This window comes from Podarcis gaigeae (genome assembly GCF_964106915.1).
Source record: "Podarcis gaigeae genome assembly, chromosome: 15".
Lineage (NCBI taxonomy): Eukaryota > Metazoa > Chordata > Lepidosauria > Squamata > Lacertidae > Podarcis > Podarcis gaigeae.
This window is the reverse complement of record NC_139692.1, coordinates 8,999,927-9,020,910: the sequence shown is the minus strand read 5'-3', so window position 1 is coordinate 9,020,910 and position 20,984 is coordinate 8,999,927. Positions and strand designations below refer to the sequence as shown.

Here is a 20,984-nt window from a genome sequence, read left to right as displayed (position 1 = left end):
TAGATAGATGATAGATAGAAGTCCAAAGTAAAGTAGATAGATGATAGATAGATAGATAGATAGATATAGATAGATAGATAGATAGATAGATAGATAGATAGATGATAGATAGATAGATAGATAGATAGATAGATAGATAGATAGATGATAGATAGATAGATGATAGATAGATGATAGATAGATAGATAGATAGATAGATAGATAGATAGAAGATGATAGATATAGATAGATAGATAGATAGATAGATAGATAGATGATAGATAGATAGATAGATAGATAGATAGATAGATAGATAGATAGATGATAGATAGATGATAGATAGATAGATAGATAGATAGATAGATAGATAGATGATAGATAGATAGATAGATAGATAGATAGATAGATGATAGAAGTCCAAAGTAACCTGGTGGAACCTGATTGGGGAAGAATGCCTTATGGGCTAGGCTCACCCATGTGACCAATGGAATATTAATATTACTCAGCTCCATTTGTCCTTAGTGATGCCAGCATGCAGTCTCTTCTGTGGGGTTCAATCACAAGAAGGAAAGGCACGGTAGGAAAGGTAACATTGGCTATACAGCCAGCCTCTAGAAAGGTCTGAAAAGTCTTTGCCTTCCTCCTCAAACCAGGTCATGACAGCTGCTGGCTCATATGTGACGGCAAAAACGCCAATACACAGATGGAACAGGATACTGGGCTGTGTCAGACAACAATCAAGAATGCAAGTATTAGGAGGATACTTTGCTTTGCATGTAGAAAGTCCCAGGTTCAATCCTGATCTCCTGCTTGAAACCCTGGAGAGCCACAGCCAGTCAGAGTAAGCAGTACTAGATTAGAGGGACCAGTGGTATAAGGTAGCTTCCAATGTGAGATGGCTCGTCCCATTGTTTCATGCATTTATTTGCAAACTGCCTTGGGCGAGCTATTCACACCAAAAGGCAGCGTAAAAACTACCAAAGTAAATACAATAAGTCTGAAAATAGGACAATATGCCGATTTGTGGGCATTTGCAACCTTTAATAATCTTCAAATGAGGGGAGGGAATTTGCAATGGCACTCTGGAATGCTTCTGTATGATTATATGACGCAGGATATAAGTACATCGCCATTATAATAATAGTACTAGCAGCACATGATAATACATAGATTTCAATTGGGAATGTGCAGTTCGCAGCTCATTCTCTTAATAACAATACCTTATCTCCTGGTTTGGGTCACTGGAGAGCTGTTAGAAACAGCCCAGGCCTCTTCTAGAACACCTGGCGACACGCAGCTCAGCTCCTACTCTGCTCCTGGCTGTGTTAGAGTAGCAGCAACAGCCAAGCTGAGTCTCTTGACTCACATTTCTTGGACACCTTGCACTCGGCAGACCACAGCTAATGAGGGTTAGGTCAACCTGATGGCAGGAGGAGGATCACAAAAGGGGCCGCATGTGGACTCCCATCGTCTGTTTCACAGGGCGGCTCTAAAGCTGAACAACAGCCTTTGCCAACTATAACACAACACACTGACAGATCTCCCCAGGCTCAAAAAGAAGCGGGACAAGGAAGCAACCTAGTGATTTTTCACAGGTAGAAACTGTGAGAAAAACGGGAAAAAATAATAATACCAGAAACCTTTAAGAAGAAGTAAAAAGGAGAATGAAAAGCTATCAAAACTTGTTAGCTTTGGGCGGCCCACTGAGTAAAGGGAGGAAATTTTATTCCAGCTGCTATTAAATTATAGGCAGTAAAACCTATAGCTCAATTATTACACAACACACAACTAGTCCCCCTCTCTAATTTGGATCCCTATGAAAAAATACAATCAGGGTTTTTAAGGTCAATTCTCCAAACTCCCAAATGTGTCCCTAACAGAGCCCTACGATTAGAGACAGGCCAAAGTGTGACTTGCGACTTTGTATACATGGTGAAGACTCAGTTAAGACTCCAACTTGGCTGCTCCGCTTGATGCTGGCTGATAATTATCAAGCAAAATGATTTTATACTGCCTTTCTCCTGAATATCTTTTAAGTCTAGAACTGGAAAGGGCTAGAAGTATAATAAGAATGAATCTGGGATATAGAATACCAAAATGATCTTAACCAATCCTCTAAAATTTATAAACCCTTACACGAACCTCAAAGATCACACCCAGCAAATTACTTAAGTGCACTGGCCAACCCTAAACATCGCTGGGCATTTTCCAGAGCCCATTTTAATGCTCTCCCTTCAGCACTATTAGAGGGCAGATATCACGACATACCAGTTGAACAGAGATTATGCCTATGCAACTCTGATGAGACTGAATCCATTGGGCATGCTCTTTTCTACTGCCCATTGGATTGTGATACTCGAAGAAAGCTAATCCAACCACTACTAAGGAAATTACCAGACTGCTCAGGGGAAAGCTATGTTAAATACCTTATTGCCAACAATGATCTGAATATCACCAGGCCTGTCATGAAATTCTGTTTTATGGCAATGAGGAGGAGGAGGAGGAGGAGGAGGAGAAGAAGAAGAAGAAGAAGAAGAAGAAGAAGAAGAAGAAGAAGAAGAAGAAGAGGAGTTTGGATTTGATATCCCGCGTTTCACTCCCTTTAAGGAGTCTCAAAGCGGCTAACATTCTCCTTTCCCTTCCTCCCCCACAACAAACACTCTGTGAGGTGAGTGGGGCTGAGAGCTCCAACTGTGTTGCTTGGCTGTGTTGCTCACCCAATAAGAAGTCTAAGAATGACTGGGGGGTGGAGCTTGCATGCCTTGTGTGTGGCTAGTTAATGCAAGCTGAGGGGTTTTTTGAATGCTGGACACCATTTTGTTGCACGTGCTGCTGCAAACTTTGCAGTGCAAAGCCAGGCCGGGGAGCCATCTTAAGTTGAGGCTGCATAGGCCTTGTGGTGCATGTGATTCAGATTCTATTCAGTTGAACCTTTGGTTACAAAGTTGGTTGGACAGTGTTCTCGAAGCTACCCAGCATGTGTTTGACCAGACTGCAGGAGGACAGGAAGACTGGAGTGCCTGGACCAGGTGAGGCTGCAGGTCCCTTATTTTGGCTGCTGATCCCTTATTTTCAAATCTGTAAGTTGACAGCTATGCCACACTGGCTCTACACCACACTACACCACAAGACATACTGTAGTGGCAGTTGTCTGATGAATGAGCACTGACTTTAAACTTTGGATCAAAGATTTTAGTTGAAGGAGTGTTATTTTTAATGTAAATAAGTTTATAGGGAATTTCTAATTACATCCTCCTCTTGATGATGATGAAGCGTATGTTGCTGGTGTTAATTTTGTTATCTGGTCTTTGATCACAATAAAGATTGATTGATTGATTGATTGATTACTAGTCCTCAGTTTCACTGTCACATTCCTTTCATAGCAGGGGGGAGAGGGGAAATCTCCATTTCAAGGCACAAAAAAAGTTCTAGTTGAAAGTTAACTAAAGCCATGTTCCTGCCACGCATTACAAGCACTTAAAATAGTTATGGCTTCCTCCAAATAATTCTGGGAGCTGTTAATTTGTTAAAATTGCTGAGAGCTGTTAGGCCCGTACAGAGCTACGATTCCCACAATCCCCTGAGAAGAGGGTTTGGTTGTTAAACCACCCTAGGAATTCTAGGAGTTTCAAAAATTATGGTTTATTGCAGTAGCTAGGATATATAATTGCTGCTCTTTATATTATTACACTGTATATGAAGTGCATGTATTTTTATATTGTCTTTGTTGTTCTTCACTGCAAGCCTCTACAAGTGCTATTTTGGTAGAAATGCAGGGCATAAATATTAATTCAAATACAATCTTACTTGGGGGCTTGAATTGAAGGCATAATGATGGTGATGGAAAGAGTATTAGCGAGAATAGAAGGAGAAGCAATGGTTGATCTAGCTTTGAAACTCCCCCATCCTTCTTGCCCCATTACACTAGGAAAGTAAGAGCCACCTCCTTTCCCCACCTACTCATTCTTCTGGGGGTGGAGATTAACCATCCCTACCTCCATCAGAAAATGGAGTAAGCAAAATATCCCTCTGTATTTCCTGTGTGTAAGGGTAAATCGTGTCCTCCCTAAAAGAGGGCATGTGTTGGGTGAGACCTGGAGACTGACCTCCTGGTCGTGGGTGGGTATACTGGATAGCCACAACACCCAAATGGTAGGTCCCTTGTTGCTGGGTTTAATCAGGCCAATGGGGTGCAGTCAAAACGGATCGAGGGACCTATATATACCTATCCAGAAGCCGGAGATTATACGAATGGAAGCTTGGTGGAACAAAAATAGAGCAAGTTCTAAAATTTCAATACCTAGGAGTTATTTTTCAATACAATTTGGGGTGGAAAGCTCAAATTCAACACCTACTTAACAAGGCCAAAACTCTGTCATATGCGCTCCTCCGATTCTTTTTTTTCGGATGGAGCTTTGCATGTTCCCTCGGCCCTAAAGGTGTTCAAGGCAAAAGTGGTTGCCGTGCTTGCTTATGCTGCCCCGCTTTGGGCTGTGATGACAGATCTTGCCCCTCTTGAGACACTGCAAAATCAATTCCTACGTCGGCTCCTAATGCTCCCCCTGTGCGTAAGCAACGCAGCCATGCGACTAGAATTGAAGATCACATCCTTAGAAACTTGCCTGTGGAAGCAAGTCTTCAATTATTGGTTATCATTGTGGCATAGATTACCAAACCACTACCTTGTCCAATGCTTATGGCGAGATGAATTCTCTAGCCTTTGGACTAGTAGAATTCATGCCAAACTCCTGAGTTATGGAATCTCTCCTTCAGATTCCCTAAAACTAGACCAAATTACTGCTCAAAGACTGATCCGCCAAAGACTGGATGACATCGATCTACAGCGAAATTATATGCTGGGGGGAGGTGTTTGTTCGCCTCAGAACATTGGTATCACTTTAACTTACTGTGTTCCATCATACCTCTCCTCCCTTTCGACCGTTGCCCATAGACTGGCCTTCACCAAAGCGAGGTTCAACGTTTTTCCCTCCAACGTCCTGAGACATAGATTCTCAAAGGGCCAAGCCCCCGCCATGTGCGAATGTGATAAGGAGACACCGGAGTCGCTCCAGCACATTATGTTCACTTGCCCCCTGTTCAATGTGCCACGGGCAAATTTGATGGGATCAATCATACAGAAACTAGAGGGTACCCCGCCAAAATTCCACCTTGCCCAAATCTTGCAGGATAAGGATACTCATACGACCCTGAAAGTGGCAAGGTTCCTGGTCGCTGTCCTTACCCAAAAGCGACGCCAAGGAGCACTACTAGCTAACTAAGGCGTAGTATGCCATTCTATCTTATAGTATTTTATTGTTATAGTGGTGTTTTAGCGGCTGTTTTCTCCCACATGCACAAGTTGTTATTTATGTGTCATTTTTACCTGTATGGGCCTATGGCCGTAAATAAAATTACTTACTTAAAATTACTTACCTACCTATGCACGTGACCCAGAGCTTCCTCTTTTGGCTCATGCATCGGAACACCCACCCACCTGTCCTTACTTTTAGGGCATTTTGTGATTGACCTTGCTATGCTGTCATGTGTCATCTGTCGTTGGGACAGGGGCACAGCAGGAATTTTCCCCACTTATCTTATTGGCTGTTGCCATTTGGGTTTTGCCTTCAAATTGCCACAACTTGTAAGGTTGTGAATAGGCACTGGTTCAGGTGATAGGGATGGGAGAATGGTTTCACTATCCCTATGTTTTATTTTGTTTTGTTTTTTATTAAAGATTTTCTTGATTTACAGAAGTATGTGTAATGTCTCTCGTATTTTTTCCATGTAACATTTTTACAAATCAGTTTCATTTGTTGAGACGTTAGGAAGAAAATGGGTGGGGTGGGGAAGATGGGTGGGGGTGGGGTCAGGTGGCAATGTTTCCATTTTGCTTAATGTATGTAGGGTTTGGTGTTAGCGTTGGTTGTGCAGGTTCTCTGCTGTTCACTTGTGTTCCTTTGGTGGTGAGAGAGGTTGGGGTTGGCCTAGGGTGTGGTTGTTTGTTTGTGATTGGCTGTGGTGATCTCATGTGTGAGTGGGGTGGGTGGGTGTTTTGGATCAGGTTAGCCATATTGATTTTTATGCTGTTGGTGGATTATTGTCATTGTCTTGTTGGGCTGCTCGCTATCCCTATTTGAAGGGTATTCCGTTAAAGGAATCCAGGGACTCAACTTGGTTTGGTCAACCCCAAGAGGGGGTTGTGCCCGTGCCTGAGTCCAGGGGAGCATCTGGAGAGTGAACAGAGTCTGTTCCCAGGCTTTTCACCTACCTCAGATGTTCACCCTTAGCTGACCTAGGCTGGAGCCCTGGGTCAGCGCTATCTGCAAGGGTACAGGGAGCTAGCTGAACCAGAGCCTATGCAATCACTTTTCTGTAATCAATAAAGTTGTGGCTTAAATTCTGCCAAAAACCAAAACTAAAATTTGAAAATATGTGTTTATTTAGGGGGAAGGTCTCTGGGTCTGAACACGCAAAATGACCGGCACCAAATATACTGTGGTTAACAGGCTATGCAGGGATATTTGTAAATGCATATATTTCCAGTGAAATTGTGTGAGCCTCTCCATATGTATGTGATTAAACCACAGCTCTTTAATCTGTAATGCCTACAGAAAGGAAAGTGGTGCCCCTTCTGGTGTTGTTAGACTCCAATCAGCTTCAGCCAACATAGCCAAGGATCAGGGATGATGGCAGTTGAAGTCTAATAACACCTGGTAGACACAACCTTAAGTAGCCCTAATTTAGAGCATACTATAGAGACTACTCTATAGAGGAGGAATTGAACTGATTTTTTAAAAAAAGTTCAATTTCTAGTTATATATACCCTTCTTTTGAGCAGCAATATATTTGTAAATCAATGGAAATTATGCAGTTACTTCAATTACTCCCTCTTTCTTCTAGAACAGTGACAGGGAACCTCTGGTCCTCCAGTTCTTGATGGACTCCAACTCCTATCAACACCAACAATTGGTTATGTTGACTGGAGCTGATTAGGGTTGGGGTCCAGTTGCCTTGGTAGTGTGGGAAGAGGGTCCCCATTCCTGTTCTATAAGTTGGCGTTCAACACTTTTGATGAGCATATGTGCATCATTTTTGCTCCTGTCTTACCTCGCTTCATCTTGGTTGATGGCAAGGTAGATCTCCCAAGATGCTTCTTCGGGGATGGCTCCATGTGGAATCAGCAGGCTAACTCCTGTAACAAAGTAAGAACAAAAGATACTAGGGGGCGTATCAAATCTCTGCTGGAAGTGAGTCGTAGCTTAAGAAGAGCGTTAGCCTAATGGAACATACTGGTGAGACGAATCTTTGTCATCACCTGAACAGTGTAGTATAGATCACATTCCAATTTACAGTTATACTGTGATTTTGGTACTACAAATCTCTCTTCAAGGTCATTGTTAAAATGAGGTTTCTATTGTGTGAAGTATTTAGAAAATGAAAGAGAGATTGCTTTGGAGAAGAGCTATGGGTTCATAGGTACAGCACATGCATTTCATGCAGAAAGGTCGAAGATAAATCCTTGGCATCTCCAGGTACACCTGTATGGAATCCTGGAGAGCTGCTACCATTCAGTGTGGACTGTTCTGATCTTCATGGACCAATGGTCTGACTCTGTACAAGAGTCAGTCAATATTTCACTCCAGTACTTACCTACCCACCAACCTCCAAAATGTCCTTCAATACAACCCCAGCCTCTATAGAAAGTTTTTCATAATGTTTAGAATCATGTTTGTTATAATGTGGTCCATGCATCAGTGAGGGCACAGCTGGGTCAGCATGTTTTAAATAGTGGCAGCAAGAAGAGAAAATACACAAATGGAGGAAACACCCCAAGGTGTAAGAAACATAAAACCAGGCAGAGCAGCAGCTCTGAAAGCGGTACATGAGAGGACATAAAACAAATTCTTATGTCTGAATCGTCTCCTTCTCTGTCCTCCCCCGCCCCAAGAAGGGTACTTGAAGAACCATTGTGAAACAGCAGTGACAAAGGGTGAAGTTTTAAGGGCTAGGTGTCATTCATCTGAGAGGTCTTAAAGAATTCAGATGTGAAGTGACTGACCTTTTGTATAAAATATGTAGTATTGCTGAAATGTTAATCATCCTTTGGAATGTAGCCAACAGAACACATTCCAAAAAGAGTTCCAGTAAATTACAATCCTGTCAACTTTACATCCATCCTGCACAGATCAATGGACATTCTTCTTCATATCCATCAAATTTTACATGCAAATAGTTCACCAGCATATATTCTGATTGTTCTCTTGAAACCTTTAAATTCATTCAGTGCCAACGTTTCATCATTATATTTTCATTGTTATGATGACTACAGCTACAGCCTTGGCTTCCTGAATCAAGGAACTCATTGGTAGCTGATGGCATTTCTCAACAAAATAAACTCAGCACCTGTCTGAAATGTAAATATTCCACTGTGAGCTGTTATGTACCTAGAATGCTGTGGAATGAGATTTTTGCAAACATTTGATGGCGGCAGCAGAGGTGGAGGTAGGTTTAATTGTATGTTAAGACTCTCTTCCAAATTGTATATTATAGTTCAGAGATGGGAGGAAATGTACAGCCCTTCACGTGCCACTCCTCTAGAGGCCATGTGACAGTAGGGGGAAATAGTTGAAGCAGGAGTCTACTTTCCAGCTATGGAAAAGGCATGTACCTGCACCCATCTCTCCATCCTTCATCAAGGCAAACAAGAGGCATTGTTGCAGTTCACGGAAACATTCCAGCTAGCCAAAAGCACTCAAGGAGGACATGGTGCAGGACAGCTATGGGAACAGCCTGGGAATAGGGGGAGTGGCCTAGGAAGGGGGTGTGACTTGGGAAGAGTGCTGAGGGCCAGACAGAGATTTCGGAGGGCTGCATTCAGCCCCTAGACCTGACACTTCTTGTGGTTGAAGTTTTGATATTTAGAAATGGTTGATAACACGGCACTCTACCATTGTTATAAATCTTTTTAAAATATAAAATAATGTTAGCTTTTCTTTTCTTTTCTTTCTACCAAACGTCATGGGAAGTTAATCTGTGTGCTGCCATCTTTAGCACATAGCACTCAAAGGAACTGAGAGATGTATGCCTGGATTGTTACAACTTGTAGAAGTCAGTTGGCCCATCACCTGTTCGGCTTGGGCCCACCATCTGTTGTTGATATGATGCCACACTTTGGCCAGTGTGATCGGCAGAGAATGCACAGTTCCAGCAGAATGTTGCAGCTAAAAATCAGAGTTTTCCTGTTTTCCAGTAGTCAGCCTTTTCCAGAATTCCCAGTTAATAAATCTCCTTTCCCACTCGGTTCAGCTTAGAGTATAAAGCATTTATTGTCTCATGGCACAAGACAGGCATAAACACACTGGCTAGATAAACTTTAAGGGATGCTGGTACATCATGAACTGATCTACTATAATACAGCTCTTCTGGTCTTAGAAGTAAATCTTGTAAAGGTTCAAGTATAAAGAGAAATCCACTAGCACTTTATCATGCTAGCTCACCATGCTATGCTGAACCATACAGCATGTAACCTTCAGCTGTGATGATACCTTGCTCTCAGTGGTGGAGCTTCATGATCCAGCACCGGGGGGTGGAGAGTAGGTGGGGGCGAGACTGGCACACGTCCTGGGGGCATGATGCACTGCCCACAGGGGTGTGGCATGCCTCCTGGGGGCAGAGCAGGCGGGGGGCAGCTGCAATGGCACCCCACCGGGACCATGCTGATGGGGGCGGTGCACTCCCCCCACACTCCTCTTCCTCTGCCACTGCTTGACTGAGTGTGAATGCTTCATATTTCTGCCAATGCTGCTGAATGCAGCCTCAGACAATTCCTCAGACAAAGGGAGAGTGGATGAGTCATGCTCCAGGCATTTAGCCCTGGACTGTTTCTAAATCGCCCAGTGCAGCTGGCATGTTAATTCTAATCAGAATCCAGATATGGGGATAGGCAGTTCAAGACATGGCCTTAGTGCAATTTCACCCATTTTTCCAAATTACGCCAACATGGATACATTGATGAAATGCAATAAAACAAAACCAAATTTTCCCCATAGCCAAAGAAGGACAGAACCCTAACTGGAAAGGGGCACCTTCTGCTGTCAATAGTGTATGAAACAAGGGTATAATACTGCATATCTGAAACACACTTAAATTCATGCTAAACTGCTGGTATTAATAAGTGCAGGCATGTGATAAGATGTTGTAAAGGATTTATATGTAAAACCTTAAATATGTAAACAAAAAAAAAAAATTAAAAGAAGTGGGTTAATGTGGGGGTAGCAGACATGTTGCCCTCGAGATGGTTGTGACTCCAACTCCTTTCAGCTCCAACCAGTATGACAAAAGATCAGGGCTGATGGGAGCTGTAGTTCAGAACTCCTGGAGGGCGTCATGTTGGCCACTCCTGGGCTAATGTAATTCGGTTTCATGTGGCATTAGAAAACTTTAGTTTTATAAACTTTGCTGGCCTCATCCTCTGAGCATAGTTCATCTCAAATATTTGATCAAGTACACCAAGGAAATATATTGGGATGGATCAATTATGCTAAACGGAAAAATCATTGTGGGAGACTTCTACATTTTGAAGTGGACCTAAATAGTGGTATAATTATAATCTGGCAAGTTTTGCAGCTCAGGAATAAATTCTATCCATGCTCCATTTAATACTTCTGGCTGTACATGACTGAAACCTAGTAAATATTGATATAGGACCAAATTATATATGAGATTAATCATCATCGTATCTGTGAGCAATGTTCCATTTTAATATCATTTTTTTTTTATTTTTAAAAAGCACTGAATGTTCTGCATTCCAGAGTAAACACTAATGCTAGATGAGAGCCTTTGTTCATGCAAAGAGCAGCAGAGGTTGGTGGGGAAGGAGTACAGTCGTGTCCTCCTGGTGCTTGAAAGCCCTGCACTTCATCGGAGCAAGGCAGTGGTGTTGAAATCTGGGGAGTCCTGAAGTGTTGACCATACCTGAAAAGCTGCTCCCTGCCTGTTACAGCTCTCTCTCCCAATGACGGCATTGTCCCTGTTGAAAGGATGCCCTGTATCCCATCACCCTTATGAGCCCCTGTAGGCAAAGAGTAGGCAGCAGCATATCCAAATGGAAAGCCAGAGCCAGAGGTTTAGTGGGTGGCGCTGTGGGTTAAACCACAGAGCCCAGGGCTTGCCGATCAGAAGGTTGGCGGTTTGAATCCGCGCGACAGGGTGAGCTCCCGTTGCTTAGTCCCTGCTCCTGCCAACCTAGCAGTTCAAAAGCATGAAGTGCAAGTAGATAAATAGGTACCGCTCCGGTGGAAAGGTATACGGCGTTTCCGTGCACTGCTCTGGTTTGCCAGAAGCGGCTTAGTCATGCTGGCCACATGACCTGGAAGCTGTACACCGGCTCCCGTGGCCAGTAAAGCGAGATGAGCGCCGCATCCCCAGAGTCGGTCACGACTGGACCTAACGGTCAGGGGTCCCTTTACCTTTACCTTTAAGTACCCTGATTGACTCACTAGGGAGGGTTTAAAGCCTTGTGGCAGGAACTGGGTCAGTGTTAGAAGGAGAATGCTGTTCAATATGAAGTCTGGGTCTAATCCAATGTGGCTTTTCTTGTAGGACCATGCTAGTGACTTGGGGAAAATCTACTCAATCTTAATTCCCCAGCAACAAGATTTCATTAGGTTATGACAGGGGTCAGCAAATTTTTCAGCAGGGGGCCGGTCCACTGTCCCTCAGACCTTGTGGGGGGCAGACTATATGGGGGGGGGATGAACGGAATTCCTATGCCCCACAAATAACCCAGAGATACATTTTAAATAAAAGCACACATTCTACTCATGTAAAAACACCAGGCAGGCCCCACAAATAACCCAGAGATGCATTTCAAATAAAAGGACACATTTTACTCATGTAAAAACACGCTGATTCCTGGATCGCCCACGGGCTGAATTTAGAAGGCGATTGGGCCGGATCCGGCCCCTGGGCCTTAGTTTGCCTACCTATGGGTTATGAGTTACAACTGCTCAGACATCCTGTGAGTGTTCGCTATTGGTCCTTAGAGTATCTTTACCAAGTTGTCAGCTGGTAACAGCAAGCAAGAGTTCATATGTCACAAGCCCCACTGAGAGAACTTGCCATGACAGCACATTTTAAAGAGAACGAGAGAAAGGTTTACCCCAACACTTAATAATGCATTTCAAAACACGTTCAGACTTTGCAGCAACCCACCTGTGTTTGGGATTCCTAAACGTCCTCCCAGGTGGCCAAAGATACCCGTGGCCCTCATCTCACTTCTTTTGGAGAGCGATGAGAGATTCTGAATGTATGCAGCTTTGTTTTTTGCATGTATGGGATGGAAGGTCCTGTTACTGTCATGTGGAAATGTCCCAGAATGTGTTTTTCCGTGGTACTCTGATCGTTCGGTCACACCCAAAGAAACCATAAATGAACTCTGAACTTTGACCTTAATGTCTGTCAAAGGGTTGAAGAGAGATGATTCGGTCATAAGCTCCTTGTCGATGGGGTCTTGAAGGCAAATGGGTCCACTGTAGGTTCTACTCACGGTCAGGTCAGGCTGCATGGATGAGTTCAAAAGCAAGGAGTTACCTGATGGAAGGAAATCAATCGGGCAATTGGTTATCATTGTTATGTACAACAGACAGTGTTGTGTGTATAGCTTTGTCTACAGAATTGCCTGGTTCAGGGATGGAAAACCTGTAGCCCTCCATGTATCGTTGGCTTTCCATCATCCCAGTCATGCTGGCTGGGGCTGATGGGAATTGGGGTCCAAATACACCTGGAGGGCTGCAGGTTCCTCACCCTGACTTAATTCAACATCTGGAGAACCAAAGGTTCCCCTTCCCTGGCCTAGTTCTTAATGAGGTGGTAAACCATTGTTTGGTCAAGACTACTTTAGCCTACAGACAAAGGAGTTGTTCCAGCCCTTTGATCATTTTGGTTGCCCTTTTCTGAACATTTTACAGCTTTATAATATCATTTTTGAGAACTATGCCCCAACCAGAACTCTGCAAAATGTTCCAGATGTGATTTCACCATCTATTTATATAATAGCATTATTATAATATTGGCCATTTCATTTTAACTCCATTTCCTAATGGAGGAATATATTTTGCATTAAAACACCCACACCCACACCCAGCTGTGGCACATTTTCATTGAGCCAGCCACCATGACCTAAAGTTCCTGGTCCATCATTGCCAGTTCTACCCCATTAGTATATATGTGAAATATATATATTCTGTATGTACAGTATTGTATGCACAGTATTACCTGCCCTAATGAGTATTACTATCCACAGTTATGATTTTTAATGCATTCACTCATGCACTTTAAGCATTTTATAAGCACCTTCATATGAAAATTGCATTTCATACAAATCAATGCTGAAAACTGAAGACATCAACAGACAAGTTAAAATTAAAAATCCCAGAAGATGAACTATTTCATATTGGCAACAAATAATCAATACATTTGCTGCTGCGTCACTGGAGCACCATTTCTGTTCTCATCCTGAAGCAAAGTTCTTAACCTGAAGCACTATTTCTGGGTTAGCGGAGTCTGTAACCTGAAGCGTATGTAACCTTCAGCATATGTAACCCGAGGTACCACTATACTGTAAATTCAGTTGAGAGAAACTGACTGCCGTAGGGGTCAAAAAGTTGGTTAAGTAGATGATGAACTCTCTACATGCTGGGTTTAGGGGTTCAGCTCTCTCATCCATATCACCAAGAGAATGGTTAGGGTTAATTTAACCCCCAGGTGGAATGTGCTGTAAAATGGCTGCCTGCACCAACCCTTTGCACAGGGTGATTCAAAATATCTGAAACCTCCCCATTATCTAGTCCCAGATCCTGTGTTCGGCCATGCCATCTCTAGCGGTTTCCAATGTGGGAAGCCAAAGGGACATTTTGTTTGGATTTTCTGAAGTACAGAGGCTGAAAACAATGGGGACTGACACCCTTTCAAAATAAAAACATTCGGATTTTCCAAAATACTCCTTTAAGATCAGGGTGACAGTCAGGATTAATATGGTGAACCCCTACATGGCCAGCTAAGTTCAGGATCAACTTAAAACACCACCCGTAGAACCATGTATATTTAGCAGATGTATCAGTGAGCCTACTTCCTTTCCCCCTCTCCTCTGGCTTGGCCAGGAGGAGAATGTAAAGATCACTTCATAAAGTAACAGTGCAATTGCCAAGGACAAAATGTGGCTAATTGAACTATGGGTTATTGTATGAAATCAGGACCAAGCCACTGCTGATGATATCCTTTTCAGCAAACCACTGTTTAAACAAATGAAAGTTCCTAGCTTAGGCATAATAAGAAATCTTCTACCAGCAGTGCTGGAAGATGAGAGGGAAGCAGGGAATGCATGAACCCAAGGCTTGTTGCTGCTCTTCGCTTATTGCTACACTATGGTTTGGAATGATTCACAGAAATAACAGAATTGCTTATTTTATAGTAACAGCGAATAACGTGCTTTGACAAGTATTTGAATAATTTCCATAATCACTTTCTTTATTTTTGCTCACAATGAAACTCACAGGAAAATAGTTATGTCGTTCCTACCTTTTGTTTTCTATCTTTAGCCTCTTATCAAAAGTGTTTTTCCCCCTACCCCCAAATACTTGCATTGCTTTGTTTTAAAAGAATCTGGTTACACACACACACACACACACACACACACACACACGTTTATTGACATTGTCATATAATATCCACTACAGTTTCTCATAACAAAATCAGCAGTGATCCCACCCCAGAATAACATAATTAGCTGGGGGGAGATCATGGTTGTTGTTTATTCATTAGCGATGTGAAAGAGTCCTATTTTCTGACTTGGACATATGAATTTGAGTAGCTCATGATGCTTAAGTTAAAATGCAAGATGATTTTAATGGCCCAACAGCCCCCCATTCCTTGGCTTTGATTTTAAACTGAGCCAGAGAATAACCTACCCTCTTTTCCTATCTTGTTCTTTCCCACATGGCCAACTCCATCCCTACTTTTTTTCCTTGCTGTTCTTGCAGCTGTGGAACCTGAGAGGCAGATATTGATCTTCCTGCTCCTCTATCTGACACCTAGTGTGCTGTTTTGACGTGCCTGGCTCATTGGGGGATTTTGAGGGAAGAATTGGACCCTGTCAAGCTTGTGATACATCTGTAGCCTTGGGAAAATAACATTGCCCAGAGCTCCTTGTGCCTGTCATACAGTTACAGCACCATGCCAGGCATCAGAGAGGCAAGAAAGAGACGTTCTTTAATCCTACTGCCGCCATCACAGCAGCGGGTGGGAGGGACCCAGGTAGGTATGTGGGTGGGGGGATTGTAGGTGGGATCTGGTGGGACTCTGTTGCACTCCTGATAACATCATCAGGGGCATAATGTGGTCCAAATTAGTCTCAGTTAAATCAAGCTATTTTGGTTAGATTCCCCCCTCCCCCAAGTCCAGTTTCCAAATATCACTGGGTGAATTCTTTGCATAATCAATATTCAGTTGTGTCCAACGATCCTTTGTTGAGGTGTTGTGTATACTTTCTTGAGCACTGTAATGTCAAAGAGAGTATTCACTGCTGCCTTGCTTCAGACCTTACCATAAGCACCTAGTCAATCACTGTGAGAAAAGGATGCTAAACTAGACGGGGACTTCACCTGATTCAGAAGCACGCTTATGATTCCTGCCCCCACATGCCTTATGGTTAAGAATACTTTCACCTAACTTTTGTGCGACAACTTCAGTCCCCTGCCAGCACTTTTTCATATTTCATAAATTCTACCTACCCCCCTAACAACAAGGTTTATTGTTCTATATATATCCTTAAGCTTTTGCCTGTAGCTAATTTCTACAATTCCCACGTGGACTGCCCTCTTATAGTTTACTTTGAACCCTTCTGAGCTTATGCTGTTTTCTATGTTTTTCATTTCCTAATGTGTTGTTAAATTTCAGCTTAAAAAATAAAAATAAAACAAGCAGTGAAAGGTAGTTAACAATCTTATTATGGGAGATCTTTGGCCCAGTGAATGCTGAGGAAATTGAAGAATTGGAGACCTAGATTTTTAGGTGGGTTATTGATTTTTTCATATGTGTGTGTGTGTGTGTTCCAGTGCCTTCATTTTTCATTGTCTTAATACTTGGGGGAATTTTAGAAAGAAGACAAATATTCAGGAAATTCTGAAACCCTGTTATTTGGTCTCCAAGCTCTTTTAAGGTGATTTACACTTAAGCCCTTACCCGCTTTCAAATCAGTTGCTTAAACTTTATAGAAAATTAATTTCAAGAGCCAAGAGGGCTCTTTGAAAGACTACTGTTTTGGGGGTGGGTGGGTGGGGCAGGCTATTAAAATCAAAGCCCCATCTCATTGCAGGTAAGCAATTCCCCCAAAATTTTTAAATTTCATGCTTTGTTCTGTCCTATTTCCATTCAGAATGATAGGTATCATTTGCAAACAGCATTCAAATGCTAGAGCTGGACTGATTAATAACTGAAGAAGTATATGCAATTCTCCAACCAAATAGCATGCACAAAAATGCATATATTTGGGTGAAAGTGTGTGCAAACAAATGCATCTGTTAGTGGAAACAAGTTATAAAATGCATTATTATACTACAGGAAAATGTTTGCAAAAATGAATTCGGGGGGAAATGCCCTAAAACAACAATGAAATTTGATGAGGACTTCTTTGAAAATAAATACATCTCAAACTGATACAGAAATCAGAGAACTGAATTGAAGACCGGAAATTAGAAAATAAGAGAAACCCAAATTGACCCCTTTCCACACCTTGTTTCATCCTACATTCATGTACGCAAGCTGGATTTCCTGTGAGATAGCAGCTGCAGCCTGTGTATCTTACAAGTGTCAACAACCAAATTCTGCCTCCTCATGGTTTCAGAACCCTGTAGCTTATGGTTACCAGACAGTCCTCGGGTTTACAAATCTGTCCCTGGACAAAATCCGTCCCTGGAATGTCCCCGGATTTCATTTAATGTCCCTAGATTTATATTTTAAGTGTTGTAGATTTCTTAGTAGGGAATGAATGTTGCATGATTGGTTCAACGGCACAAGAAACATCATATGGGGACTTCTGGCGAGACAAAATGGTGGGCGCCACAGAAGTAAGCAGCTCCTGAAGTCAGCCAGTGCCAGCTGCGCTACCAGGCTGACTCCGGGCTGCCGAGACTGCCGCTGCCACCACCACTGCCGAGAGGGAACTGGGGACGCCTGGCACGTCAACTGAGGGAGCCACTGACACCCCCCATGACCCAAATTGAGCTGTGAGCGAGAGCACCTGGCCACTGGGCCGACTGCCCAGCAGCACTCCGGGGCCAAGGAAACCCCAGAGCCGACGCAGGGAGAATGAGGAGAGGAAAAGGAGAAGAAAGAGAGAGAAAGAGGAAGGAGAAAAAAGAGGGGAGCCCTGACATTGCTGTGCTGCTGCCACTGAGGAGAAGAGCACCGGGAGGGCAAGGACATGTGACTGGCTAGCGCTCCAAGAGAGTAGGCCACAGCCCAGGGGAAGGTTGTGCACCAGAGGAGACCACATAAGCGAAGATATTACTTATTTTCTTTAAAAAACAACAACTTTTTTTTCTCTTCCAAAAAAAAATTAGTGTCCCCAGATTCTTTGAAAACAATCTGGTAACCTTACGTAGCTTGATGATCTGATTTGGTGGCAGGGAACTCAAACAGTAGCTGGAGGTAGAGCCAGTGATAGGCAGCGCCAACTAATTCTGGTGCTATTCCCACCCGCCCACTTCCCTGCTGAATTCTACAAGGGCAACTGAGAGTAAGGATGAGGAAGCTGACAGGCAGTGCCAGTCCCTGGACTGGTTGTTAGTGGGAAGGTGTGGACTGCCTAAAATGCAGGCTGAGGTTAGTGGGGGAATGTCACAGTTGGCCCCCTGCCCCCTGTCTGATCAAGAGGCTGTAACTCTCTGCAGACCTGTTGGGAATGAAGTCCCACAGAGCAAGATGGAAGTTGTTTTGGAATAACCACACTTAAGATTGAGCTGCATAGAGTTCACCTGTAAACAGTGGCTGTAGAATCATAGACTTGTAGACCATGAGGGACATACAGCCCACCCCCTGTATGCAGGAATCTTTTTGCTCATTGTGGGACTCAAACTCATGAGTCTCATGCTCTGCCAACTGAGCTATTGATGAGTGAAAAATAGGGGTGTGCATTCGTTTTTAGGAAAGAATGAAAAATATGAGCATCATTTTTATTTTGTTTTAAGCTATAATGTAGAATGGGAATTCAAGCAAATGAGGTCTGAATGAAACAGAAATATTTGCTTATTGCTTATTTCATTCATTTCTATAGGGAGAAAGGGTTGAAGAAAAGCACAACAACTTGTACAGGTCACAAAATGGTTTCCGAAGATGGGAGTGGAGAGAGAAAGAGAGAGAGAGAGAGAGAGAGAGAGAGAGAGAGAGAGAGAGAACGGTTAGGCTGCCTCTGTGCACTTTTTTATTTTTACACTGTTTATAAAATGGAAACTTTTGTCCTGTCTACCAGCTGGGCTGATCCTTTCAAGGGGTAGTAAAATGACTATCATCTCTTTCAAGTGGATCTCCAGCTCCAGCTACTCGCAAACATTAGTCTATGGATTTGAGCCTGAAATCGCCTGATGTTAAGTCAGATGAAATATTTGCACACTGATAACAATAATTTTCAGAATAGCTACTTAAATAAGCAGCAATGGTGAAAACAGGAAAGATTCAATCTTTGCATCAGAATAAATAATTAAAAATGGCAACTTTGGATAGCTTCTAAAGGTATTTAACACATCAGAATTTGCAGCTATTAAAGCATGCATGCAAACTATTGAAGTATGCATTTCTGGTAATGAACTGAAATAAACATATATCAGAAAATCAACCATCATTTATATATTAAAGCAGGCTCTGATTAAATAGACACATATACCAAGCTGTCCTTAATTTCAAACGAGTTTGTGAATCTCTCTCTGCCTCGCTTATCTTAATTTATGCTTTGCAAGGCGCGTGCCCCATGGGGAGGAGAACATCTACATATTTATCTATGAAATACTGTATCATATTTTTCTTCGGAAGAATTAAAACAGGGCTATGTTCACACATCTCCCAACACTTCCTCCCACCTTCAATAAGGTTTCCATCTCAGAAAAGAGAGTGATAGAAATTCAAAGAACTTTTCTCTCCCACTACATAAAATTACTCCTTCACAGTCTCAAGGAAAGACTGTTCCCGGAAAGAAGCACAATTTAGACCTCGTGAGTGTGTGTGTTGATGCATGACTAAACATGGTGCACTTGAGTGTTTTTTGGTGTGTTTGGGTCTGTGAACTCCCACTGTCTGAAGTACTGCTGTACTTTAGTTATCTGAACTGCAGAACTTGAAATAATGGAGTCCATGGTTTTTTTCTAGGAAGAATGGAAATACGTGTAAAATAAACCCACACTTTTATAACCAGATTCTCACCATATGAAAAAGATCAGGCCTAGTGACCAAAGCACACATATCCTGACCCCTCTGTTTGGCCCTCAAGACATTCCCCAGCCACGCATCCTCTCCCCAGATCACATTCCCCAATGATCCTGCTTTGCACCCTCCTTGAGCCTGGACGAAATATGCTCTTGAACTCTGATAATGCCTTTACATAGAATCATATAATTGTAGAGTTCATTGCTGTCAACGTTTCCTGTTTTTTAAGGGAAATTCCCTTATTCCAAATAGGGTTCCTCACAAGAAAATTGAAAAGTTGACAGCTATGGTAGAGTTGGAAAGGACGCTGAGGATCACCCCCTTTCATGTAGGAATATACAGCTGTTTCATATGGGGATTGAGCCTGCATGGAAGTTAGTGAAGATTGTGTGAGTGTGTAAAATTCATACACATTGCTTTGCCCAATTTTAACTCTGGTCCCATCCAGCACGGACATGTGGCCCCTGGAAGGTTGCCCAGAAAGAAATGTGGTCCATGGGCTGAAGAAGGGCCCACATCTGTGTGCTATTCACTTGCCCTGTGAAGAATGTCTGGTAGAAATTATACTAAAATAAGAATGTATTAAGGTGCTGTTTGTGGTTCAGATCCCTAAGTTAAGTACACTTAATCAAGGGGCAAAGGCATACATAATTGGCCCACCAATGTCTTGTGATCCACCATGGTTTTCAGTAAGATTAAACTGGAGTCTCAACTTTCTAGGACCTGTGCATCTATGGTATACACTCTCCCACTGCCAGAATTTTTTTACAGAAATGGTATTGCCACTTTACCCCCATTCAAAACATTTTAAAAAGGAACCTGTTATAGGCTTAGAAATGCTGATGGCTGCAATTATCAGTACAGCAGTGTACAGTGGTACCTCTGGTTAAGAACTTAATTCGTTCCGGAGGTCCGTTCTTAACTTGAAACTGTTCTTAACCTGAGGTACCACTGTATACCTAAATCCAAGATGGCAGCCCTTTCTGTGCTGCTTCCAAGTATAGATCTTTAGGTGTCATGTGGGACATAACCACCATGAAGCAGTTTCCCCACCATGACCGTACAAGAACATATCAAGTTAGACTCTTGGTCCACCAAGCTCAGTAGTAGTTCTCCAGGGTTTCAGAGGTCTTTCCTCACCCTAGCTGGAGAAACCTGGTATAGAACCTGAATCCTTTTGCATGCAAAGATGGACTCTTTCTCAATAAGTGGCATTATGCTTTACCAACCTTGTCGGACAGTTTTAAAATTAAATGTCTGGAAGCCTCCTGTTAGGGCAGATGAGTCGATCACATCCACACCATATTCACTCTGGCTCCGTCTGTAGAGAGTCACACCAACGACAATGACGGCTACCGCAATGACGGCAGCACCCAGGCCTGAGTACAAGGCAATGTCCGTGGCATTCTCAATGTCTGCAAGGAGAGAAGGAAAGGCAATGAAATGAGGAACAGGTTTCAGGCTTCCCATCTGCGTCCTGAAAGAAGCAGCGATGGACACTAAGCATTTGTTGAGCATTAATCGGAGCCTTT

At 42.8% G+C, this 20,984-nt stretch overlaps 1 protein-coding gene across 2 annotated transcripts in view; it reads right to left on the bottom strand.

Annotated features, from left to right (window-relative positions):
• The window catches only part of UNC5D (unc-5 netrin receptor D), a 435,843-nt gene that overhangs the window by 76,079 nt on the left and 338,780 nt on the right, over positions 1-20,984 (bottom strand). For both annotated transcript variants that reach the window (XM_083713478.1, XM_083713479.1), the window contains 3 exons: positions 20,682-20,867; positions 12,193-12,570; positions 7,087-7,171 (listed from right to left, as the gene is read on the bottom strand). In XM_083713478.1, the coding sequence (XP_083569604.1) occupies positions 7,087-7,171; positions 12,193-12,570; positions 20,682-20,867 (649 nt within the window). The remainder of the gene's footprint in view (positions 1-7,086; positions 7,172-12,192; positions 12,571-20,681; positions 20,868-20,984) is intronic.